Source organism: Cavia porcellus, unplaced genomic scaffold, assembly GCF_034190915.1.
Source record: "Cavia porcellus strain 051 isolate PalLab524CR breed Dunkin Hartley unplaced genomic scaffold, mCavPor4.1 scaffold_1, whole genome shotgun sequence".
Classification (NCBI taxonomy): domain Eukaryota; kingdom Metazoa; phylum Chordata; class Mammalia; order Rodentia; family Caviidae; genus Cavia; species Cavia porcellus.
The window spans coordinates 155,615,739-155,642,140 of NW_026947484.1; the positions used below are offsets into that span (position 1 = coordinate 155,615,739).

General features: G+C 40.3%; 1 protein-coding gene across 3 annotated transcripts in view; it reads left to right on the forward strand.

Moving 5' to 3' along the window:
• Nucleotides 1-26,402, forward strand: part of Slc44a5 (solute carrier family 44 member 5) — a 373,608-nt gene that overhangs the window by 248,173 nt on the left and 99,033 nt on the right. For all 3 annotated transcript variants that reach the window (XM_063258189.1, XM_063258195.1, XM_063258202.1), the window contains one exon: nucleotides 11,487-11,535. In XM_063258189.1, the coding sequence (XP_063114259.1) occupies nucleotides 11,487-11,535 (49 nt within the window). The remainder of the gene's footprint in view (nucleotides 1-11,486; nucleotides 11,536-26,402) is intronic.

Sequence of the window (26,402 nt, forward strand, 5' to 3'; positions counted from 1 at the left end):
TGAATGAGGAAGCAAGTCACACAGCAAGCAGCATAAAACAGAACAGGGGCTTTTCCTGGAGGGGATGGGCCAGTGGCTCTTCGTGGCTTTCCTAGTACAGTTGATGACTATTTAGAATATCAACGACTTGTTGCTTATCCTTAGAGGAAATATGTGGGTGCATTTATTTCATCTTTTGTCTTGAGGTCTGGCTCTGGAAGGATGTGCCTCCACCGCAGTTGCCATGGATCCCATCTTCTGCACTGGCTTCCTTCGAGGTCCCAGCCCTGCCTGACCGCTGCAATAGTTTACCTAACTCAGCTGTCTATAATCCCTCCAGCCTCAGCTTCTTCCCTCTGGATGTTAGACACCTTCCCAGAATGATGTGGTCCCCAGAGTAGAGCAACTGGCAGTGCTGGGACTGAACAAACATCCTGCTCTTTCCTGCAGACTTTTTGGATACTGGATGTTGTCTGACAGGCGGATCTTTGAGGTTTCCCATGCTGAGCTTTTCTTTCATTCCTGTTTCCGAATACCTGCAGATCCTAGCAAGCAACCTCTGAAGGACTCAGGAGAGCTGCTAGCTCTACTCTGCTGTCTTCTTTTTTGGTATCGCAGTCTATATTTTATGTGACCCAAAACAGTTCTTCACTCAGTTCTTCTACTCAGCCCAGGTCAGCTGCATTGACCTGGTCTGGAGCAGACACCCACAGTCTGGAGTTTGCTGCAACCCCTGGCTTGTGAATCTTTGCTCTTCAAAGCCAGCTGAGTCTTTCATTCATCACATTGTTTCATTTTCTTCTTTGTCTCTTCTGTCTCCTTCTTCCTCAGGTAAATGAGACAGTCAGAGATCATTACAGAAGCAAAGGGCAGGCACATTCCTGGACCTTAACTCAGGACCTCTTACCCATGAAAAGCATGGTGTCAATTCTTCCCTCACCTCTCTCTCTCCCCAAAAATCTTATCAGCTCTGAAATCAGGTGCATCACTGAAGTCAGGATACCTTTGCCCTAGCAGCTCCAGGAATGAATTAGATAAGAAAATAAAACCACTGGGGATCATGGCAGAGGAGCAGAAGGCAAACAAGTCCTGGGCCTTAACCTGCTACTCATAAAATGCTTGATTTATGTTTTCTTCTGAGGCAGTCAGGGAATTAAAAGCTGCTTTTGCTAAAAACAATGAGTTGAGTCTACAGTTGCACAACAGAAGCTAAAAGTAAGCCATAACTTGACCTCTTTGCCTTCATTTTGTATCTTCTTCCTTTATTATCTTAAAACTTGGGAACAGATCTCTGCTCAGTTTTACATAAATGTAGAGTGATCATTTAAGGAGAATATGGCCCCAAAAAACTGATAATGCAAGATTGGTGAGCTTCAAATAGAAGTCTCCAGTCATTGCCTTAAACCTGTGGTTGCCCTGGGTTCTAACAGAGCTGCAAAACTGAGACTGCCCTGAAGCAGGAATGAGACCAGATTGTCTCCTCAGGTGGTCCAGACTTCTCCAGAAATGAGATGAGAACCCAGAAGTGAGGTGATTGACCAATGCCAAACTCACCAGAACATCCCCATAAGAGTTGCTGTCTTCTTTTTGGTGATGGATCCATCTGATCTTTTCCATGAGAGCTGTGCCTCTTTCAGCTCCCCCAACTGGAGTCTCTTCCTCATTTTCTCTTTTCTTCTACCTCTGTGTAGTAAATTAGCCCATGCTTCCCCCTGTCATGTGTGTCCTGGACTTCTGCAGCAGTACATCAGGAACTGATCTGGGCCAAGCTGAAATCCTCGTCTTCTCTTCAGAGAAAGCTTTTCACATCCCATCCAGTGACATAATGGCCCTTATGAGTGTGCTGAATTTATCCAGATCAGCCAGAAAATCTCCCCATCTCTTTCTGGGGATGTGGGTGTGTTTGGGAGGCATTGTTCTATCTACCATGGCATATAAACAAATTCTTTGTGATACAGAGTGCTGAATAGATGCGTTTCAGAGTAAGTTGAATTAGCTGCTTTGGAGTGGGGTTTCATAGAGGTTTTCAGCACTGATTTCTAGGTAAACTAAATACCGCCCACTAACACAGTGGTGAGGGTGAATGCAGAATTTGCAAGGGGAAACATTGACTTTCTCAGACCATTTCCAAGGAACGGAGGGGATAATCATGTAAGCTGGAGGGAACAAGAGACACAAGACTCTTGATTTTGAAGGGGAACTATAAGGAGAGTAGAACTGCTAGACGGTTGGGTTTAAATGGGGGGCCGTAAGAAGCGAGGCTGGTTAGATGGGCCACATCATGAAAGTGTGTTACACTGACAAGAGGAACATCTTCTTGAAATTGCAAATAAATATGTTTTTGTATCTTTTGTTGAGGGTTTGAGGGAAAGGAATCCTTTCCTGGGAATCAGAATATAGCTCCTCCTTTACAGATATAACATAGTAAACATATCTGAGCAGGGAAACAAGTATTGAATTATGCATAGTTCTCCTTTGGCTATTGTTGAATTTTAAAGCAGATCTTAATGTGTGCTAGCCCACTTTCCCGTGCCTGTAGAAGGTTATCTGACTTCGTGCTCAGAATAGATCCTTTTAAGGCCCTCGATATGCATCTCATTTTAGATTTCCCTTTGCTCATGCTAGGTTCTCCAAAGAAAAATATTTCTGAATAAATAAAATTAAATGTTTTAGATGATTTTTTAAAACAAATTTCTTATGGGTGAGTGGTAGTTGTATCATTATTTTGTTTGAGAAACAGATGGCTTTGAACGAGAAGAGTCTTTCTAAGCATGATTGCCCATTTTATCTTGCCATTTGCTTTCAACCGAGCCCTGTGAAATCTGTACCCAAGAATTGAATTAATTACCTGGACTGTTTTCCTTCGTCTTCATGAATAATTTCTAGTAAGGAAATCGCATTGTATTAGTGCAATGCGAAGTGATAACTGTAATAACAAATATGTAGCTGTCTCTTATGAATGTTTTTCAGCGATTCCATTGTCCTAGTAACTTTGGTGATCAAAAATCAAATAAAATTAAGATGCTTATAAAAATATTAACTGGCTTTAAGTTTCTTCTTTTCATTTTTTTAAGTAAAAAAAAAAAAATGAATTGGCTTTAACTAGCTAAGCCATCTGACAGTGAAGCACTATGACTCTTTAGCTGGCCTCTCAGTCAATTTATTCCAGAGATGCAATTACAGGGCTTGAGGGCCCCTGTGAAAGCATTGCCTTGGACTGATTTGTAGGAAATAAAAATTTTGCATCACAAAACAAATGCTGCCTGCACATGGGGGCAGGGTGAAGTCATCACTTTCCGGCTGTCATTACTAAAAGGGTCAGTTAAATCTTACCATTTGACTGTGGTGTTAGTGTATTCTCAACTAAAATATGACAGGCTTTCTAATCAGAAAGTGTCAGCCTTGCAGACAGATTTGACAGTGGCATTTCATTTACATTGCTATATGCCTTTTCACTTGGTGAGGTGCGTATCACACCCACATTGGAAGTTTGCCTAGTTTTAAACTAGTTTTGCCTGTCCTTAATGTAAAAAATGAGTGATTACAGGATCCATTTAAACTGTTTACCCTTTCAAACTGTCTTCCTTAAAACTCCACTCATCTATAGAATGACTTTAAGATTGTCAAATGAGTGACTTCCTGCCATGTGGTCCAACACAGACTTTGAAGTCAGATTGTTACCTTTCAAACCCACTTTGACCTCAGGGCTGCATGAATTAGAGGAAATTAACTCACCCTTCTGTGCTTCTACTTCTCATCAAATGGACTAATAATGGCAGAACCCACAAGATTATTGGGAGCATTAATGGTCTTAATAATTATATAAGGACGGTTGCCTGGCATAGTTGATGGGAGTACAGCTCACAGTGGGTTCTACCTGGAACTGTGCAGAATGGCAGACCTGTGTCTAGAACAGACCCTGGAACAAACACATCCACTTAGTAATCATCTTGATGTGGAATTTCTAATAATCTATCTTTCTGATGTATTTTTTGCTTTTATAAATCTCTAATGTTAATGATTTTCAAAACTCATATATGTGATAATGATCCGCCTTTCTCTTCATTTACTGCACAAGGTAGATCTAGGATTAAGGATGTAGTATGAACAAGGATAGAGATGATGAATTTCAGAACAAAATCAAGGAGCCCAGGGGTCCCCAAACTACCTGTGTGTCACATTCATTTGGTGGAACATATACAAATACCGTTTCCCAAGCTCCTCACGGAATTGAAAAACATTTGGTGGTGTGGGGAAATTGACAATGTTTACTCTCCAAAGCCTTTGAGATATGATAGCCAGATTCCTATGCAGCCAGATGTGGGAACTGAAGTACAGAATAAGGAATAGTACAGACGTTAGTGCTGGAAACCAGACGTAAGAGTCAAGGCAAAGAGCAGAGAGACCAGAAAGTGAAGCGAAAGGTCTGCGTTAGCCAAAAGCTTAGGAAGCCTGTGGATTACTGGCCCTCGCTGTATCCCATGGGCCCCCTTCATGTCTTTATAGGTTCTTACCACAAAGTGATGATTGCGTTTATGTTTCTTATGCAGTTTTAAGATTCATAAAAGTGAACTTAGTCTGAGGGATGCATCCTTATATCCCTGCCACTCATTCAAGGCAAGGAAACAATAAAAGATGTTAAAATGAATTGTTAAAAATAGAAGTTTAACAAGAAGGAGTGAATCATTTGAAGGAAGTTTGTTTGCACATAACCAGTTTGACCTACTTGATAGCGAGAGAAGATAAGGCTGGAGGTGAGGCTCCATGGCAGAGAGCTTCCCCAGTATGTGACGCCAGGATTTTTGTCTCTGCTTCTCTTCCCACAGTTTCTTCAGTAATATTTTCTTGGAAGTTTGAGTTCTCTGTATCTCTGGTTTTCAGTTTTTGTGCTCTGTAGTTACCATTTATCACTGAGTGTAACAGCACTGTCATCCACAACCAGAAGGAAGAGAGGTTTAATTTGGCTCATGGTTCCAGGGGATTTTATGCATGATTGGCTGGATCCAACACAGAAGCATCTTGAGAAGGGTGTGGTGAGGAAAGCTGCCTACTTCATGGTGGCCAGGAAGCAGAGTATGGGAACAGGGTCCAAGGAAAAGGGATGAGGGGCCACATATATTACCCAAGGTCACATTGCCACGACCCACTCAGACACCAACAGGAATATGCTTTACTAATCTTCTAGCATTTGCTTTTTCTTTAAAAAAATGTTTTTTAGTAGTGCAGTTCATGTTTGCAGTATATACTGTATATATTCTCTCTCTTTTTTTTTTTTTTTTTTTTTGGTCGTTTTCCTTTTTATCGGTACCGGGGATCGAACTCACGGCTGCCTGCTTGCAAGGCAGGCGCTTATGCCGCTGAGCTAAATCCCCAGCCCCACTGAATACATTCTTTGTAAAGAGTTGGTGCATGTAGGTATCACATGTTATTCTTTTCACTTCTCTTTGTTCTCCCCTTCTTTTCTTTCCCTGTATCTCTAAATCCCTATCTGCTAAAAGTCTCTCCTTGTTTTCTTTAATCTTATCTTCCTGTGTCCGATTCATTTTAGCATCATGTACTCATGGTGCATCCATTTTTCTGCAAATGACTGAAATTTATCCTTCTTTATGGCTGAGCAGTACTCCACTGTACATATAACAAGATTTCTTTAGAAATGTATAAGGAATTTCCGAGATTTAGCTATTGTTGTTTATGTTGCTATAAGCATGTGTATGCATGTATCACTGTAATATGAGGTCTTTACCTTTTGAGGAAGACATCCAGAAGTAGAATAGCTGGATCAAATGGAATTTCTAACTTTAACTTTGGGAGGAATCTTCAAAATGATTTATATAGTGATTGTCGTTGTTTACATTTCCACCATCAATGTAGACGGGTTCTTTTCTCCCAATAAATTTTCCAGTATTTGCTATTTTTAAAGAACTGATAATAGCCATTTTCTGGAGTAAGATAGAATCTCAGTATATTTTGATTTGCATTTCTCTAGTGGCTAAAGATACTGACCATTTTTTAATGTACTTATTGGCCATTTTTACTTCTGAGAAATGTCTGTTGATTTCTTTTTTTTTGGGGGGGGGGTGTACTGGGAATCAGACTCATGACCTTGCCCTTGCCAGGCAGGCACTTAAGCTGCTGAGCTAAATCCCCAGCCCTGTCTGTTGATTTCAATTGCTCATGATTATATATTTTATTTTGAAGGACTAATTTTTAAAAAATCTCTTTATGTATTCTTAATATTAGCCCTCAGTCTGAGGAATAGCTGGAAAAATATTTTTTCATTCTGTAGATTGAGTCTTTACTCTGTTGGTTTTTCTCTTTGCCAAAACATTTGAATTTGATCTCATCCCATTTGTTGAATCTTGATGTTATTTCTTGTGTAACTCGTGTCCTATTGAGAAAGCCCTTTCCTGTACTTATGTCTTCAAGAGTTTTACCAATTTTGTCTTCCAGCAGATGCAGTGTTTCTGCTTTAATATATAGGTCTTTGATTCATTCTGGTTTTATTACAGGGAGAGATATGGGTCTACATGCATTCTCCTGCATATGGATAGCAGTTTCCCAGATCCATTTGTGAATGAGGCTATCTTTTCTCCAGGATATGTGTCTGGTTCTTTTGTCTGACACTAAATAACTAAATGCACCTGGGTTTGTTGTTGCATTTTCTCTTCTGCTCCATTTGACCTCCATGTATGTTTTTGTGCCAGTACGATGCTCTTTTTATTACTATAGCTTTGTAGTAATTTGTAATCTAGGATTATAATGCCTCTTGGTTTGTTCTTGTTGCTTTGTATTGATTTTACTGCTCTAGGTTTATTCTCATGCCATACATATTTTGGAATTGTTTTTCCTAGTTCTGTGAAAAATGCTGTTGGCTGTTTTGACAGCAATTGATTCTACCTATCCAGAAAGAGGGGAATGTCTTTCCATTTTCTGGTGTCCTCTTTGATCATTTTTGTTTTGTAAAATGCTCATTTTTATTATAGAGGTCTCTTGCTTTCCTGGTTAGTTTAATTTGTAAGTGTGTAACTTTTTGAAGCTGTTGTGAAAGGGCATCATTTTCGTAATTTCTTTCTTAGTGGGTTGATTATTGGCATATAGTAAAGCTACTGAGTTTGTGTTTTGTCTCCTGCTATTTTGCTAAATTTGTTTATTACTTCTAGAAGTCCTTTAGGGGGGATTTTTGGATTTTCTATGTAAAGGATTGTGTAATTTACAAATAAGGATAATTCAATCTTGTCCTGTATGTATTCTGTTTATTTTTTTCTTGCTTGATTCTTCTGAGAAAAGTTTCAAGAACTACAGTGAGTACGAATTGTGAGGGTAGAAACCCTTGTCTTGTTTAAGATTTCAGAGTAAAACCTTTCACCTTTTTCTGATACTTTGCTGTTGTTTCCTAATCCAAAGAGGTTGCATGCTAGGATTAATGGTCACACTTACTGTCCATTCTGGTTCAGAGTTCCTCAGATGACGAATGTGAGTGGCCCAGTTTTGTTGCAGTGTTCAGACCAGATCCAGCCATAAAATAAACACAAGAGAAAAGCATGGCTGCTAACGACACATCCCTGTGGATGGAGGGCACAGAGGGGTCAGTTCTCAACTAAAGGACGACTTAGATGTCTTCCACCTGTGCAGAAAGGTAGAGTCAAAAAAGCAGACAAATAACAGAACCTGGCAATGCATCAGACAAATGGCATTGAACACAGGCCCACTGTCTCAAACAGGAAGCATTTCACACAGCTCCCCCTGGAGCTGGTGCTGCAGGGCATGACCTTGGGATTAATTGGATTTAGTGGGATTAACTGGCTTCAACTGCAGGGCATGGCCACAGGACTAACTGGGGCACGTTTGAATTCCAGGTAGATCACTTATCAACTGTATAACTATGGACATATTTCTTGACCGCTCTGTGTCTCACTTCTTATATCTGTAAAGCAAAACTAATAATAATTTCCTATCAATATAATAAGATCATTTTGACAAAATAAAACAATGCATGCAAAGCATTTAGTATAGTGCTTAGCATCTGAGATTAAAAATATGTTAACTGGGCCAGGGATTTAGCTCAGCGGCACAGCTCTTGCCTAGCAAGGACAAGGTTGTGAGTTCAATTCCCAGCATCAAAAATAAAACAAAACAAAAATAAATAAAAACATGTTAATTATGATTTTTATTTTAGTCACTGTGTAGCATCACTCTGTACCTAACTGAACCTGGTGTTCTTCTTTGTGAAGTTTATTCATGTTATAAATTTTGTGACTTTCAGTATTTCAAGACTTGATTCCCTCTCTAGGGTCCAGGTTTTTTCTTTTTCTTTTTCTTTTTCTTTTTCTTTTTCTTTCTTTCTTTCTTTTTTTTTTTTTTTGACTCCCATTGAATGCTGAACACTGAGATTCAAAAGAACACAAACTGTATTTGTATTCTTTTCTTTCCAAATTCTTCCACTTGCCAATGTTCTGAATTTAACTGCATTAACTTTTTTTTTCAATTTAGTTCAGAAACCAGGGGCAATGAGAATCACAATTTCCAGAAGATGTGGGTCACTTGATTTGAAACCATTTCCGGCTTCTCTTTCACATCCTCAATCATAACATTCACCAGATACTTTTTGTCTTTTTCATATAATTATGAGCATGGGACTAATAATAACCATTTTAGGGGGCTAAGTGCCAGAGACTATTATCAGTACTTCTGTAAGTATTAATCAACTTAATCCTTTAGCAACTTAATGGGATAGTGGCTGTTTTAATTCTCATTTTCAAGTATAGAACCAAGACTTCAAAAGTACAGTCCTTTGAGGTCACCACTAGCAACCAGCAGTAAGCAGCCATTCATACTCCAGGATCCTTCCTCCCAACCCCCAGCCACACTGCTGCTCTTGGTAACCCTCGATCATCCAACTCTGTCTCTCTCTGTGACTTCCACCGCCACTGGGGCAGTGGCTCACATTACCTCACGCTTCTGTTACTGCAGTAGATTCCTAGTAATGCTCTGTGACTTTGCTCATTGTAATACAACTTGGAGACTGTTGCTAAACTGCTCTTTCTTAAACATGATTCTACTATGTCATTGTAAAGCTTCTATGACTCACTGTTGCCTATGATTTATGAAAAAAATCTCATCCTTGGTTTTTTAGACTTTATGTAATCTGGTCCCACATTATTTATTAAGCTTTATTTTGTCATCCACTACCTCCACAAACATGCTATTCATTCCTGCCCCTGGGACTTCATTCATCTCTACAGGTCCAAACTTTACCAATCTAAAAATATCCTGGCTCTGTGAACCCCTGATTTCTGATCTCTTTCACAGGATTCGACCTGTCCTTCCCTAGGACTCTCAGAACACTACCTCTCTTAGGAGACCATATTCTGCCATATTCTGTGTTATAGTTATTTGTACATTTTTCTCCTTTCTCTTTGTTGGCAGACAGACTGTGCACTTCACTAATTTACAGCCCTCCTGCAGTGGCTTTTTCAGTGCAAAGCACCAAGAGGTAGTCACTAAATAGATACAATTAATACAAGGGAATTTTAGTTCTGCCTCCAGGATATTTCTGCTTTCCTTGTGGTTTTGTTGAAGTCTTGCACACACAGAAATCTCACTGCCAAGCCAAGGGTGGCAGAGGATGTTTCTAACTCTGGGAGGCTGAAGCAGGAGGTTCACAAGTTTGAGCTCAGCTTGGGCAGTTTAGTGACTTCAAGAGATCCTGTCTCAAAATAAAAATAAATGAGCTAGAGATTTAGCTTAATAAGAAAGCACGAGTTCTATTCCTAGTGCCACCAAAAATGAAAAACCGCAGTCCCCCCAAAAAAAGACAACAGAAACTTCACTTCTTAAATAAAGTTCTCTTGAATGTCTGAGTTCTTAATGAAACTTACTTTTTCAGAATTCTTATAACACTGAATATTGTTATTGTGTCTTTGTCCATTCCTTTAATTATAGGAAAATTCCTTAGGCTGCATGGATGAAGTAAATTTCTGAAAGTTCTGGAGGCTGGGAAATCCAAGACCAGGACAGGAGCAGATGTGATATTTGCAAATGAACTACTCTCCCTGCTCCCAAAATGGTGCTTCCTTGAGGTGTCTTCACATGGTAGAAAAGAGCCAAAAAGGAGGAAAGAGATGGCTCTCCAGTGGCCAGGTGGCCCTCAGAAGCCTCTTGACAAGGGCATGACATGACTTCCAGTGGGTGAAGCCCTCTGCAGCTTAATCACTTCCCAGTCAGCCCCATTTCACAACAGTGCCATACTGGGGTCGTCAGCGTGAAATTTGGAGGAATGGAGACATTCAAACTATAGCACCATATTGCTTACTACTTTATTGTTTATGTGGCATATTCGTTGTTCATGTATTGCTAGTGTATATAGAATCTCAAGAAATAGTGTTGAATAAATGACCAAATCAAACTTGCTTGCCAATTATAAGGTCTCTAAAATAGGAACCACACCTTGCATATTTTCGGGGTCTCTGCACAGCTCCTAGAATGTAATAGGGACTTCTTGAATAGTCACTGACTGGCTCATGGATTTCCATTGCTAAGCTGCCCCGTGTTCACTGCTGTTTTGTCCTGAGTGCGATCACACTGAAGAAACTTTGAGTTCTATTGTTTCAGTTCCCAACCTGGGCAGGAGCAGGCTACTAACACATACAGGTCTTTTTTTTTTTTCTTAACCTTTTAAAAAATTTTGTCCTTAACTCAGGACAAATCCCTGGACAAAGACATGGAAATGCTAGAGAGCTGGGAATTGTGAATGCAGACTTTTGACTAAGAATGACTCAGTAGCACTTGTTAGGGTTAGTTGCATATAGTTGGGGTTGGGAAGCCCTTCTGTAGGTACTTTATACTGTGCAGAAGGAGGGTGATATACCACCATCACAATGCAGCAGTGAATGACTAAGGCATCTTCCAAAATGGCATGAAGCCTTTCAGTAGATGTAAAACATCAATGCAGATAACATTCATCTACTACAATCATAATTTTTATAAATCATCCATCCAGTATGGCAGAGAGAAACAGTGACTAGTATTTGAAAGTCTTGCAGAAAAAACTCACTTACTGATGAGTGCGAGGAAAGGGAATGCTGAGCTAAGTATGCGTCTCACATGATAGCATGTACCTCACGCCTTCTCAGCAGCACTAGATGCTGGGAGATGGTGAAACGGTTTGCAAATCAGAAGGCCTTCAGGTTTTGCTGTTTTGCCTGTGCTCTCCAATGATGGTACTCAGTGCCTTGGGAAGAGTGGTTCCTGGGGTCGGTAGAATATAGTCCTTAGCCTCTCTTCCTAGTCTTGCTTCTAATTCAAAAAAGAAAAAAAAATGTTAGCTGCAACCAAAGCATATTTGGTGTTTCAAGACCCCCCCCCCCCACACACACACACCAAAAAGTAGCATTACAGCAAACAGTACACTGGACAAGATGTAGATTCTTTAAAATTAATATTTTATGGTTATTTATTTGCTATTTCCCTGGCTTATGTGCTTAAAGAAGTCTTTGTTTTAAATGCAGGTGAACCAAGGACATATGACTCAAATTTTAAGGGCCCTGTTACCAACAGGTAAGAAATTCTTAAAATATCTATTTTTTTTTGAAACACAGAAAGCTTATTTTGTGGTTACCATTTTCCAGTCAATGAAGAATTGTGCCTACTGTAAAGTGGATATGACTTATTTCTGTCTAAATGTCACCTCACTTCACAGAGAAAGGACAGAGAATAAATCTTTCCATGAATCATGAATGTGTTCCCCTGTTCAGTAAATGAACTGCCTTAAGCTCTGAGAGTTTGTATTTCTCAAAAGAAGAAGCCAAAAAAAATCTTCATGAGGTTTAATCACTTGGTGGAGCAGCAAACCCAGATGACTACTTGCTTACTATGTGACTCACCACTGCAAACGCAGAGAGGCTATGCCAGCTTCTTCCATGCCAGGTAGCCATTCAGCTCCCAGACACAGAGCACTTTCTTAGATACCACATCACGCACACTATAGGATACCTTCAAATGCTCTAGGGAAATACGGTTATCTCAGCTTGTGCTTTCCTGCTCCCAAATTATACAGCATGCAAAAATTAGCAAATACTTCATAGTTCTCTTATTATTTATTTTACCTTCCATCCCAGGCCTCTGCTAATCAAAAAGGGGGGTGGCAGGTGGAACCGCTGAGTATGAAGAGACGATTATGCTGTTAGTAGCTGGCTGTTGCTTAGCAATGACTTTGATTTTCAGCAGTTGTGTGTCATAATAAACTGTGATGGGCAATAATGATCCACAAGCTCATTTGCACTTGCCAGGCATCACTATGTGCATGAGCTGTGATGACTGTGATGTCCCTGTGATTCCCCAGCTTAAACCACTGTGTCGTTGGCTCATTGTAATTCTGTGAGAAGCCTAGTCATTTTGTTTAGGCCCATTCACAGATACACTTGGAGCAAAGGTGCCTTCTTTAGAATGAATCCGAAACCTCATTCTCTCCACCATGACCCCAGGAGCACATTTCCGGTGTACAAACAGCTTCATTCGATGTGGTGCTTACTTTCACTGTAATTGCAATCACTTAACATTACTAATTTGTGAAGATTTAATATAGCCTAGCAGCCTCAAGGGACCACTAGATATAACTGAGATTCACTAGTAATAATAATTATAATGGATAAGCTGCCACATTTGCATTGAGGAAATAGAGACTTCACATGTGGCTTTCCTAGCTGTGGGGAAGACAGAAGGTTAAGGCTGGCTGGGGTTATGTAGCAAAGACAGAGATCCCTCTGTCTTCAGTTTACCATCCTCTGTTGCATAACATCATTTTGGTCAACACTGGATCATGTGTACAATAGTGGTTCCCTAAGATAGGTGAAAAACTTTTGTCACCAGTGATATCACAGCCATCACAGTGTCTTAGTACAGCACATTGCTCATATTTCTGGTGATGCTAATGTGCACAAAGCTGTTTAGGTACATTTAGTTACACAAATATTGCTGAATTACAGTTACCTACAGTGTTCATTTCAATGACACACTGTACAGGCCTGTAACCTTGAGCAATACTCATACCCCACACAGCCTATGCAAATAGTTGGTTATGTCATTTAGGTTTGTGAAGTCACTCCATGAATTATTTACAGAGATGAAATCTCCTGATACATTTCTCTGAGCCGATGCCCTTTGTTACATGACTCATGACTGTGTTAGGAATTTAAAGATGGAACCAGAAGTCCAGATAAATTCCAAGGGACTCTGAAGACCTCTGGGAAGTGGGGAATGCTGAGAGTCAGGTGTGATGGTCTTTTGGAATGTCATAGGCACTGCAAAGTTCAAACATGTGTTGGTTATTCTGTGGAGTTATCTTCCCCGCCCTTCATTCCAAGGTCAAGGGAAAGTATTAAAAAGAACAGGGCATGGCTACATGGAGCCACTTTAGAATTGTGAGTCACATTTTTTGAGGCAGTGGGCTGTATCGTGCTCTCAGTAGGACAAAATTGGAGCATTTAAAGAGCAAATGCTAGGGGCTGGGGGTTTTAGCTTATTAGCAGAGCATTTACCTAGCATGTTCCAGGCCCTAGGTTAAAAATTAAATAAAAACAAGTGTGGTTCGCCAATTCTTTGCATTACCTTTCAGAGCAGAGCCAGCTTTAATTACACCTTGGGCCATGCTCCTGAGAACCAAGGCCTTATCAGCCATGCAAGCAGAGCCGGGCAGGTCTCTCTGCCCCCTCACGGGTCTCCTCTGCTCTCTTCACCCTCTCTCAGCTCACAGGGACACATTTCACGGCTGCATGTCAGTGTCTCATTTGTTCCCACCTACTACAAATTAGGAATGTGGAGCTGTTGCACCATAATATTGACAAAAAATTGATGTTGATAGTTTAAGGGTTTTCCTAGTGACTTTTGAAAAAGTAGGTCTCCAGGCATCATGCTTTGTCTTCTATTCTCAACAGAAAAAAATAAAAGATTGGTTGGTGTTGGATTGATATTGTACAAGGGAAAGTGTTATTCTGCACTCTTTTTGGCAGTACATTAGAAGGTGGAAATTAATGTGCAGAGAAAACCCAGGAATCAAAGCTCTTTTATAAAATGATACATGAGCAATTCCTCTTGTAATTTAGAACTAAGAAAATTTTCCATTTAGAGGGGAATCAGTGTACTTTTTTCTATTAAAAAAGGAGAACTGTATAACCCACTGCTTATTTCTTTTTTTTCTTTCTTCTTCTTTTTTGTACTGACTTGTAGAAAGCCCATTGCTACATTTAGTTTCAATGTCAGCAACTGTACTAGCCTTTGAATCAAGAATCTCTTTTCAGGACTTTGAATTTCTATTTCTATTTTAATAATTCCATTGCATCCAGGTGCTTTGAGCCATTTCAAGATCCTTTTTGGAAACAAGGCAATGTTTGTAGATCAGTAAATAGAAATGAAAGCTTTTCATGTTACTCAAGGTACCTTTTCCCCTTTATATGCAACATAGATGAGGGACACATCAGTTGTACCAGTGAAATGGGTAGGGTTCACAGTACTGAAAACAACTATTATTATACAGGGTGGTAAAACTCTAAAATTCAGTAGGATGCATTTATTTTTACCTGAAGCATTGAACAGTGCTAAGTTCACTGTCATGAAGAAGTTCAAGGAGAAAGTTATCAGGGATGTTATGGAAGGGATTCATCCATGGAAATAAGAGGAACGAAATGACCTCGAGTCTTTTCCAGTCCTGCGATTCTGTGACACTGTGATTGAACATTTAATGTTGAGAGGCAAATGAGTTCAGCTTCAGGCTAAGAGGTGAGCACTATGAAGTCTCTCCTTGCTCTTTGGCATTCTCAAGTAGACATCTCAGGTTATTGTGATTACACAGTACTATCTCCTGGATTTATGCAGTTCTCGTGCTTGCTTCTGTTGAGGTAGCTGGTGTGCTTCTTGTTTCTGTAAAAGGGACTGAGAAGAGTAGGGTTTGTGTCTATAAGGAAGTGTGAGGAAAAGGTTATGAAAAGAAAAACACAAATTCCAAGCAAAAAATGCAAGTCTCATGTAAAAGTGTCTGAAGAGATTACAAACTGTTTTCATTTGAAAAATAGCTTGAAATAAAAAGCTGGTATCTATAGCACTTCCTTTGAGAACTTTAAAAGTGTCAAAATATGGAAGGAAATAAAAATATGTAATTGCCTCTGTTGGCCACCTCTGCAGAATGGAAATGTGAGCTGAAGTGCTGCAAGGAGACATTTGTAATCACTCAGAATGGAGCAAATGGTGATCAATGATTTATTACTGTTACTGTTTTGCCACAGGAAAATATAGACTAACACACTTCTTGAATGCTCCTGGCATGTCCCATTGGTTTCTCATGTGGGGAACTATTCCTGATGATGAAGTTCATCAACCTCTAAATTTCGTAAGCACTTTGTATTAGGTGACTTAAAGAAAAATATTTTTGGCTATGTACTTCTTATGGCCTAGGCACTGTGCTAGATACTCAGAATAAAAAAGACCAACTAAGCAGAGTTCCTGCCTAATGGGCTTGCAATTTGGTGGGTGAAGGAGGTAGTAAAGGGGTGGATGTGGTCAGGCAATTAATGGAGCTATTGACAGAGGTTCTGGAAATAGTGCTGGAAAGGAGGGAAAGGAAATCCAGGAAGCTTCCTAGCAGAGGTGACCGCTGAGCGTGTGCTCTGAGACATGGTCAGAAGATTCAACAGCACACATCAGAGTGGAAAGGCCCGAGCACACTTGTACCAGAAGTGTTTTGGTGTGAGCAGGACGCTGGGTGTGCCTGTGTAAGTGATGAGGGGCAGGAGTATCAGGAATGGAGGTGGAAAATGATACTGAAAAGGGAAGACTGGGAAAAATCACCAAAGGCGTGTGACATCGATGTGTTTAGAACTTAACTCTCTGCACCTGCCTACTGAGGAACTTTTAGATAAGAAGCTGTTGTGTTTCAGAAGGAGAGTGTCCCTCAAAGGCCCAATGTACTCGGGAGCTTGTGGGCGGGATTAGATTATGGGGGTGACACAGCTGGCTTGCAGGTAGCAGACGGAGGCTGGTGGGGAGGAGTCGTTCTCCACGGGTGTCATTCTCCATGGCTTGTCCCTTTGCTCTCTGCTTCCCGGACACCATGGCATGAGCAGCTTTTCCTCTGCTGTGCTCTCTGCCATCCTGTCTCTGCCTAGGTGCCAGCCAACCACAGACTGAAAATATGAGCCCAAATAAGCCCCTCCTCCTTTAAATGGGGGTGTCAGTGTTTTGTCACAGCTTCAAGTGCCTTCTACACATGATCCAAAGGTTTCACGTTACTCCTCTTCGTTTTGTGTGTGCTTGTGTTTGGGGAGGAAAAGTGTTGCTGTCGAAGACTGCTCTGTAGTGAGGTAAACACGACATGGATGTGCAGGGTACACTGGAAACCCTGCAGAGAGGGGGAGTCATGTGGCAGGGCGGTGCAACCCATCTGGGATGGCCATTCCTGAAGGACAGTGAAAGACCTGTAAGACTTTTCTCCCTATAGGAAATGGCAAAGGGTAACCCAGAGAGAGCCAGGTGTGGAAAGGAAGAGACTACGATTCATGTTAGTATTGTCAGCTTTCCTAGTAGTAAGAAGAATGGTTGTCTTGGGTGACAAAATTATGTACACGTGTAGTAAAATCCAGATAGTGACAAGCATTTTATCCTAAGGTGGGAAGTGTGGGCTTTATTTTAAACAACATGAAATAAATGGTGAGCATCTGACTGCCCCGTCAGGGCAGTTGCTTGGTTGGTTTTCTGTTGTCTTTGCTATTTTCCTTCTTCCCTTGCTTCTGTCTGTTGGAGACTTATTCCCCACCGCTTTCTCCAGAGTCATCCTGTGAAGGTCACCAGTGCCTTCCAGCTTGCAGCAGCCTCTCACACAGCAACCGACCTCCTCTGTTGTGATCCTTCTTTTCTCTCAGCTATTTTGACATCAAATTCTCCTGTAGCTTCTTTTTTTTTTGTCTTTTTCCTTTTTATCAGTACCGGGGATCAAACTCACGACTGCCTGCTTTCAAGGTAGGCGCTTATGCCACTGAGTTAAACCCCCAGCCCCCGCTGTAGCTTCTTTATTATCATTAATCTCTCTTTCCAGACTCCTTTTCCGGTTCTTCAATCTCCCAGGCTCTCTCATTAAAGAGATATCTTTACCAGGATGAGACCCTCACTCTTACCTCGTCTACTTTTATTTAATCTCAAGGCCAGTGGCCAAACATTTTCTATATGTTAATAACTGCCAAAGCCTATGTCTCTACTGATGACCTTTCTGTTGAACTCATATTTCTGTATTCAACTCTTTGACATAGCTACTTGAGTTAATAGCAGTTATTCAAACTTAATTTGATCAATAGAACTTTTGATTTCTACTTCCTCACCAAGGCTCTCACAGCTCCTTCAAGTCTTTTACATCCCAGAAAAATAACTTCAGTATCCATCATGTTTCGTTCAGTCCAGATTGTAGATCATACCTCCTCCTCTCTCTCCTCCCCCTATTTTTTTCTTCCCCCTCTTCCTTTCCTTCCTTTCTCTCCTCCTCTTCTCATATCCTATATTTAATTCACCAGCAAGTCATACTGGCTTAGTTTTAGAATATGTTCCCTAGCCTTCTGCTTCCCCATCTTTCCTGGTATCACCCTTGTTTTTGGCCCTGTAATATTGCAACAGACTCTGGAATGGTCTCCTTTCTTTACCCCCTGATTTTCTAGACTCCATTCTCCACACACAGATGCCTCTCTTCTACTTATGTAGCTTCCTGTCACAGTTAGATTAAAACTCAAACTGCTTGTGTCCTACATGAGCGCCCTCAGCCTAACTCTCTGGTCTCATCAGCTGCCACTGTTCCTCTTCCTCTCTTTCCTTTACCCATTTCTGGAGCATTCTGTTCTTGCATTTGTCTTAGGGATTTCCAAAAGAGCTCCACCTCAGACCTCTGCAAGGAGACTCTTTCTGACCAACAGATTCTTAACTGCGTATGTGGCCAAGAGAACTTCATGACAAACAAGTTTCCCCTTCACTCTCTACCAAATCATTTAGTTGTATTTACTTTATAGAATTTACCACTACTGAAACTCACTTTGTTTCTTTGTGTACAAGATGAGTGTCTTATCTAGAATATAAGATCCTTGAGAAGCAAGCACATTGTTTTATTCACCACTGTATCCCATGGGCTTAGAAAGCTCACGACACATGATACTTATTTGTTAAACAAATGAATGAGGTACTGTCCTATGTATGAAACTGCAGATTGATTGGAGAAAACAGAAGTTGATTAGAATGCAGGCAAAGGACCATTTAGAAGACTAGTCCAGGGACTGAGCTGAGAAATGATTAAAACCTGGACTAAGGCATTGCCCCTGGGATAGGAGAAAGCTAAATGGTAACAGGAAGGCAAATTGAATCAGGGTGTAGGACCTACTGTATGCTAAGTAAAAGAGAGAAACTAGCAAATTCTGCCCAACAGATAACTGTGGCTGTATTCAATAAAGTAGGGAACTCGGGAGAAGGAACTGGAATGTGTCTACAGGGCAAATAAACTCATGAGTTCAAATTTTGAAGTTTGTATTTTGAGTTTGGGGTGCCTATGGCACATTTAGGTGGAACTATCTGGCGGAGTTAGAAATACACTTCTGAAACTCTCTGAAACATTTATGTATTTAACTAAAGTGTTTGAAGGGAACTTTTTGGAAGAACGTTTAAGACTAATAATAAAAAAAAAGTAAATTATTTTTCTGAGCAATGTTTCCTGATGGCCCCTGGCGTGAGCTTCAGGTACCTCTCCTTTGGGATCCCAGAATGGTCTGTGCACTGTGTTGTAATTCGTTGTTCCCTTAGCTGACCACGACTCCACTAAGTAGAGCTTTGTGTATTGCATCTGTAACTGTCTTGATCATGTCATTTTCCTCATCTTAACTTCACCAATACCTTCTCACTGCTGAAGAATGACTTTCAAATCCCTTGGTGTGATGTTCAAAGCTTTACAGATTCATTGATATATGTCATTTAATCTCTTTCTGCCTCTGTCTCTATCTCTGTCTTTCTCTCTCTCTTCCTTCCCTTCCTGTCTCAGCTCTCTGCACCCTTGAATATATTTGCTGTTGAGCCAAACCACACATGAGTCATGTACATTTTTGGGGGATCTGATCTAATTATTGCTACTCAGGGCTAATGAGTGCCACTAACAAACGTGACTGCTGAGCAGACCTGGTGTTTGTGCTGGCCTGACCAGCATGTTGCTCGCTTTAGGCATACTACATGAGAAACCTGGCTATCAAAAGGTTGCTTGATGAGTGTATTGTTGGAACAAAGGGGACCACAGGGGTGGAATGTCTAATGGTACTAGGTTCTGCTCCCCTGTGTTCAACAGAGCAGGATTCTCACATCAGGCTGACCTGGTGCCCTAACCTGGAGAGTGCTTGGAGGTGCAAAGCTGTTTGACCATTTGCACTTCTCATTAGATCCTTTAATAAACCATTTTATAACCAAGGTTTGCTATAGCTGAAACTTCGCGGTCTCTCTCATAGATCAAAAATATTCAGTCACTATGTTTATCGCTGCTTAATTATGTGTTCATTTCAGAGTTTAAATCACAGGAAGAAATGTTGCTTTCTCCAGTCGCATGTTTTAGGGGAGCAGCTCTCATACAGTGGTAGTCTTCTTTCTTACTTCTCTGGTCTAAGTGTCCCTTTGTTACTTTGAAGTCCTGCAGTTTGTGCTGTGGTCCACACATTTGGTGCGCAGCATATGTTACTTGTGATTACTCTTCAGTTTTTATAAACATGTGTCTTGTCGCTGGGTTGGGAGTTTGTCTTGGAGGACATTCAGTACCCAATGAGGGATGAGAGATGAGGGCTGGCTCAGCTTTTTCTTTTCTTTTATTTTTTAGCATATCATTGGTTTTCAGATTGCAAGTTCTGTTTGCACATAATTATGTATTACCTGCTATGCAAATTTGAAGCATCTTTTTAAAACTTAATTATGAATTGACAACTCATAGTTGTATTTACTTATGGGGTATAAAGTGATGTGTACAATGTAGAATAACTAAGTGAAGCTAGGTAACATCGACTGTGGCAAATATTCAACATTTTTGTGGTAGTGATTTCAAAATAAACAATAATCTGTTACTAATCGCATTCACCACATTTTGCAATAAATCTAAGAAAAAAAAAACCTTTATTTTCTCACCTCTGCCACCATCAGTCTTGTAAATTATCATTCTGCTCTGGTTCAGGGAATAGAACATGCAGGTTTGCCTTTTGTACCCAGCTTGTTTAATGTAATGCAATATTTTCTGATCCATCAATGTTGTAGACAATAACAAAATCCCCTCCATTTTAAGGGCTGAATAGTATTCTCATGTGCATAAATATCATTTCCTTTTGGTACTGGGGATCAAAAGATTGCATACTTGCAAGGCAGGCACTTATGCTGCTGAGCTAAATCCCCAGCCCTTAAATACCATTTTTTAATTCACTCAGCTGCCGATGGACCCTAGTTTGATTATGAAACATGGCTATTGTGAATAGTGCTGCAGGAAACACTGAAATAGAGATGGTTTTTCCACAAACTGACTTCAAATCTTCTAGGTAAATACTCAGAAGTGGAATTCATGGGCTATGTGATAATTCTACTCTCATTTGAGGAACCCTTATATAGTTATTCCCAATTGGTGTATGTACTAATTTAATTTTCTACCGACAGAGGACAAGAGTTCTCTTTCTCCCATTCTTGTGATACTTACTATCTTTTGTGATAATATCTGATCTGTGTGAGATCACATCTCATTGTAGTTTTAGTCTGCACTTCCCTAATAATTAGCATTGAGCACTATTATATCTGATATCTAAATATCAGATATACCTATATCTGATAAGTATTTGCATGCCTTTTCTGAAAAATGTCTATTCGTATCCTTTGTCATCAAAATGTCAGGGATCTATTAACTTGCATCCTCTATCAGGAAAATTTATTTACGCAAAAACACAACAAAAAGCTAATAAACTGTCTCCACATCCTGAGATGACAGTGTATGGCTTTACTGAAGGGTGCCAACTCTAGCAATTTGGACTTTAGTTTCCTAGACTTAAATTATAGATCAAAAATATTCATCACATTTGAGTGACTTTGCCCTGACATAAAAAGGTAAAGATAAACAGAATAAGCTAAAGTTTTTAATACCAGGATCTGCAAACCTTTGACCTGACTTTACAAAAGCATGCTTGGACCCGCACACATACACTTTGCTGAAATTAACTGAATTAAGAAAAGAGTATGAGGTATATGGGAATAAGCCCTAGTAATCCAAATAGCTCAGCAGATTCTGTTAGTATTTTCCTATTAGCTGAGCATCTCATTTAGAAATTTTCATGACTATGTCACATTGAAAGCACTGAAAAATGGTGTAGAGGTTGGAGAGAGTCTTAGTGAGAGCCTTAAACAAAGGCTTTAAACTCCTAGTATTCAAACTCAAAAGTAATGCTTCACTTATATATGGTAACTAGTTTCTCTCAAATGTCCAAGTGTTAAAGGAATCACTTAGCTTCTTTTCAGCACCATGTTTGTGTTTATATATGGGCTCCATGCCACACTATTTCCTCCTCGTTGTCATTGTCCTTCTTAAATTAACACATATAGTGTACTTTAGATAAGAGTTTTGTTATTTGACAGTAATAAGACATGGGATGTCCTTGTTCTCAAGGAACTGAAAAATGATTTAAAAAGACAGTGACGAGACTATACTGCTCAATGCGGGAAGGCCAGTGGTGGTCAGATGAACAGAGAGAGGGGCCAGTAGGGTTGGCCACTATTCCAAAGATTTAATGTTCATGGATTCTCATTCACTACATATTCATTGAACTTTTGTTATGAGCCCAGGCCCTCCTAGGTAGCAGAGATACACTAACAAGCAAAATAGACAAAGTACCTGTTCTCTGGGAAGGGAGAAGACACAATGTGAACATTTGAGAAATGAACACAAGAACAAAGTAAAACAGGGTGATGTGATAATGTCTAACAGTAGGAGAGGAGACATCAATTTAGATGTGACAGCCAGAGAAGACTTTGCTATGGAGATGATAATTGAAATGAGACTGGAGTGGTAAAGAGGAGCCCGCCATGCAGAGACTGAGGACATAGGATGTCAGCAACAGGAAGCAGAACCTAGTCTCAAAGACAGGGACAAACTTAGTGCTGGAGGAGGAGAAAGGGAGTCAGCGTTTTTGCACCATGGCGGGTGGGGAGCGGGAAGTCGGTGGGTAGGAGATGAGCTGGAGGCGAACCATGTTACAGTGAGTGCAAAAGAAAAGCTATTGTAGGGTCTTTGAAGCAGTCTGAGTTAATGCAAGGTGTGCTTTTTAGAATTCATCCTGATTGATGTGTGGAGATCTGTGGGCTGTTAGGACCCAAAAGCGGGAGGAGGGAGCTCAAAAGGGAGCTTTTTCAGTTCTCTGAGTAGAGGAATGAGTTACTTGAGTAGGGTGATAGTAGCAGAGGTAGAGAAACCAGAAAGTTCAAGGTTTGTTCTGGTGGTAGATATGGCAGTGCCCATCCATGGGATTAGATGTGAGGAAGTAAAAGAAAGATAATTACCAGTCTGTGACTTGAACAGTTGGAATGATGATTCCCCAATACTACAAATGGAAATATTAGGCGAGGAATGCATTTGTTGTTGGAGGAATCAAGCTGGGTTCAGTTTGAGATGCCAAATAGGCACCCTCCTGACACTATATATGAGCCTGGAGCTCAGTGAAGCATAAGATGGAGAGCTGAGAGTCATCAGCGTGAGCACTGACTCCTGCTTAGCTGCATGTTCCAAGATCGCTAGTGGATGCCTGAAGTAAATGTATACTGTGCACGCATATCTATGATAAGGCATTCCTTATAAATTAGGTGCTGGTAACAAATTAATAGTAATAGCTAATATTAAATAGATCAATAATGGCAGTGCACTATAATAAAAGTTATGTGATTGTAGTCCTGTTTTGTTTTTCCAGAATTCCATATAAACTTATCTTTTTCACTTAAAGGGAGTACTTTCTGGTTTCCCTTTGGCATATCTGAATGGCCAGGACCACTGGTCTCACATATTGGAACCACTGTTCAATAAGTAATGGTGGTTTAAGCAGAAGCACTGGCATATTGCAACAGTTGATGTGATAGCTGAATCAGACACTAGACATTTGATGGGTGGGTAGCATATACAGCATGGATAGGATGAAAAAAGGGTAACTCGTAGCCTGAATGGGGTGTAGCAGGATTTTGTGAGACTTCATCATGCTACTCAGATTAGCATATAATTTAAAATTTACAAGTTGTTTATTTCTGATAGTTTTTATTTCATTTCATTTTTGATCATAGTTTACCACAGGTAACTGAAACTGTGAAATACAAAACTGGTTAAGGGGGGTCTCACATGGTTAATATTAATATAAATCAAATATCCAGATAAACTCATTTTGGAAGGTGAGCAAGGAGCCTGAGGAGAAAAGCCTGGACTTGAGAACATTTGGAGATTGAGCAGAGGTGAAAAGGCCAGCAAGAGAGAAAAAATGGAGCACCTGGTGAGTTAGGGGAACCAGGAGATTACAGTGTTGTCAAAGCTAAGAAAGGAAAGGTTATGGGAAGGGTTTGCATTTTACTTTTTTAAATACTCATTTAAATTTTTACATTTTTTAAAATTTTATTTTTAAAGTATACAACAAAACAAGACAGAATAAAGCCAACTAAGATTGTACAGTGAAATTGGTACAGAACTTCACAGCAGGTTACCAGGATAACAGTAATAGGTATAACAGTATATTTTGTTATCTTTATAATAGTTGTTCTTTCAATCATGTATATCAAAATGAGATGAAATATAGAACACTATAGAACTTATCAAAACAGAATATTGAATAGAACAGAACCCTTAGTCAGAAAAGAGCAAAACAGTAATAAAAATATTTGCCTTCAAAGAGATAGTAGAAGGAAGTCCCCCTTATTTGCTATGGGCAACCTCCCAGGAGATGCTCAGATTTCTGGTTCCCATTTGTTAACGGGCAGCTGGGGCAGGGGGATAGGGATAGTGGGATATTTGACTTTAGGCCTTGTATCAGTAGGTTCACTTTTGCTTAGCAGGGAGGCAGGCTGGTTGTTTGGTTTCACAGCGTCCTAAGTTCCAACATGGCATGGATCTCAGGAGCTGCTGCTGGTTCTCCACCTGGAAGGGGCGCAGTCAGCCAGACCACCACCGCTTACCAGGGAGGGGAGGTGCTTGCTTGGCTACCCAGTGTCCTAAGTTAAATTTTTACATTTACATTTTTAAGTACTCATTTATGTATTTACAAAGTGGCCCACTGAGAGGACTGCTCTGCCAGGCCAAGCAGGGTAGAAATTAAGAAGCAACCGTTGGTTTTAGCAGTGGAAAAGTCATTTGGCCTCATCAATATCAGTCTTAGTGATGCAGTGAACACTAAAATCTGACTGGGAGAGTTCATTAGAAATGGTCGTGTCTTAAAAACAGGGTAGGCATGTGCTGTGCAGAACAAGTTTGCTTGGCTACACTGGAAATTGGATGCTAGACATAACATGTGACTGAAAAATGGTGTGAGCTGGTCCTATGTATGAAACATTGGCCGGATTGCATTTTAGTTTTTATGGAAAGAGAAAAGGAAGAGACTTAGCTGGGTTCCAAATCATGCATTAGGTTATTCCTTCACCCGTGACTCTCCTCCACTGTGCATGGTGGGGTGGCCAGAACTGAACAGGACACATACTATGTTCTCAATAAATTTACATTTAAAACCAATAACTGGAATATTAAAAAACTGAACCACTTGCTAAGTAGAGGTGCTAAGTATAATTCAAGGAGACAGAGTAAAATGAGCAAACATGAATGATTATTCCCGACTAGCAGGGTGGGGAATGGTTTCATGAAAGCATTACATGAATTGGACCTTGAAGGAGAGAAGATTTTGATGGTGAGGAAGAGAATGAAGCTCTTGGAGGCCCGTGTTACAGACTTGGCACCCTCAAAGCAGCTGCTGGCGTGAAGTTTGGTGTGCAAATTGTTCATTAGGGCTCAGCACCTGTGAGAAGGAGAAGGGAAGAGGCTCTGGAGAGCAGAGGCTTTCTGTGGACCACCCCCCACAGCTGGGCCTCAAGGGCTTCTAAGAGGAGGAACCTTGGTGGAGCATTTCTGTGTGGGTCACAGAACATAAGGGCCTGGCACGTCCCACCATATTCCAAAAGGGCTAGGACAGGAACTGAGATGAAAGATACTTTGGTAATTAAGCTGAGAAGATCATGTGGTATCATGGAGAAGTCTAAAAGAAGTGATGTTTATCTGAGACTTTTATGTGTGGAAGGTTTGTTGGGGAATTAAACAGAGATATACTGTCATTTAATATCTTAGTGGTAATAGTTGCCACAGAGCACAGTTACCTAATGAATTGGTGGTTCAGGGTATAGAGAGATAGACCGCACATTGTGTCTACTTTCCTTTGAGTATTTATTTTTGGATAGTAGTAACCATAATCATCCATTTGACACCGACATCAGTGGACCTGTATCTCCACCTTTTGGAGAAGATACTTGTTCATGTGCTGTTGTAAAAAACATATGAGAAGAAAAGATTTATTTTGGCTCATGGTTTAAGAGGTTTCACTCCATGGTTTCTTGACCACATTGCTTTTGGGCCTGTGAGAAGGCAAAACATCATCTTGGGGAGCACGTAGTGGAGATTAAGGGAGGAAGGATCTGGGATCCCACCGTACCCTTCAAGGGTATGTCTCTAGTTACCTAGTTCTGGCAATGAAGTTCTATCTCCTAAAACTAACAACACCTGCTGATAGCACCACCACCCTAGGACCAAGTCTTCACCGTATGAACCTTCAGGCAACATTCTAGGGGCAAATTACAACACCGTTTTATCTTTACTACCATGTATCTGGGTTAGACAGACAGGCGTGCATCAGAGAAATATACGGAGTCTGCCAAAAGAAATAAATCCACACTTGGACAGTTTGCCATACTAATAAATGTCTGGAAGTTAATGGCTATCACTTTGAGCACCTTTTATAACTGTAGAGACCATAACTTGTATTAATCTCAAGATGTCTCAAAAAAATGTAGTACTAAAATATTTATACAAGGGGGCCAGGGGTTTAGCTCAGTGGTGTAAAGTGCCTGCTTGGCAAACGAGAGATCGTGAGTTCAGTCCCCAGCACCAATATATATATATATATATATATATATATATATATATATATATATTATACAAGTTTTTCTTTTGCTGATATGTACATTTTTGAGGGCTCTCTGAATAAGTTATCATATACTCTTTAAAAGATTGTGTGGCCTGGCTGTTTTCTGATTGATTGGGCTTCATAAGCTCTCATGTGTGTTCCTTTGGCACAAAAGTGTGAAGAACCTATTCCTCTATTTCAACATTGAATACCTGT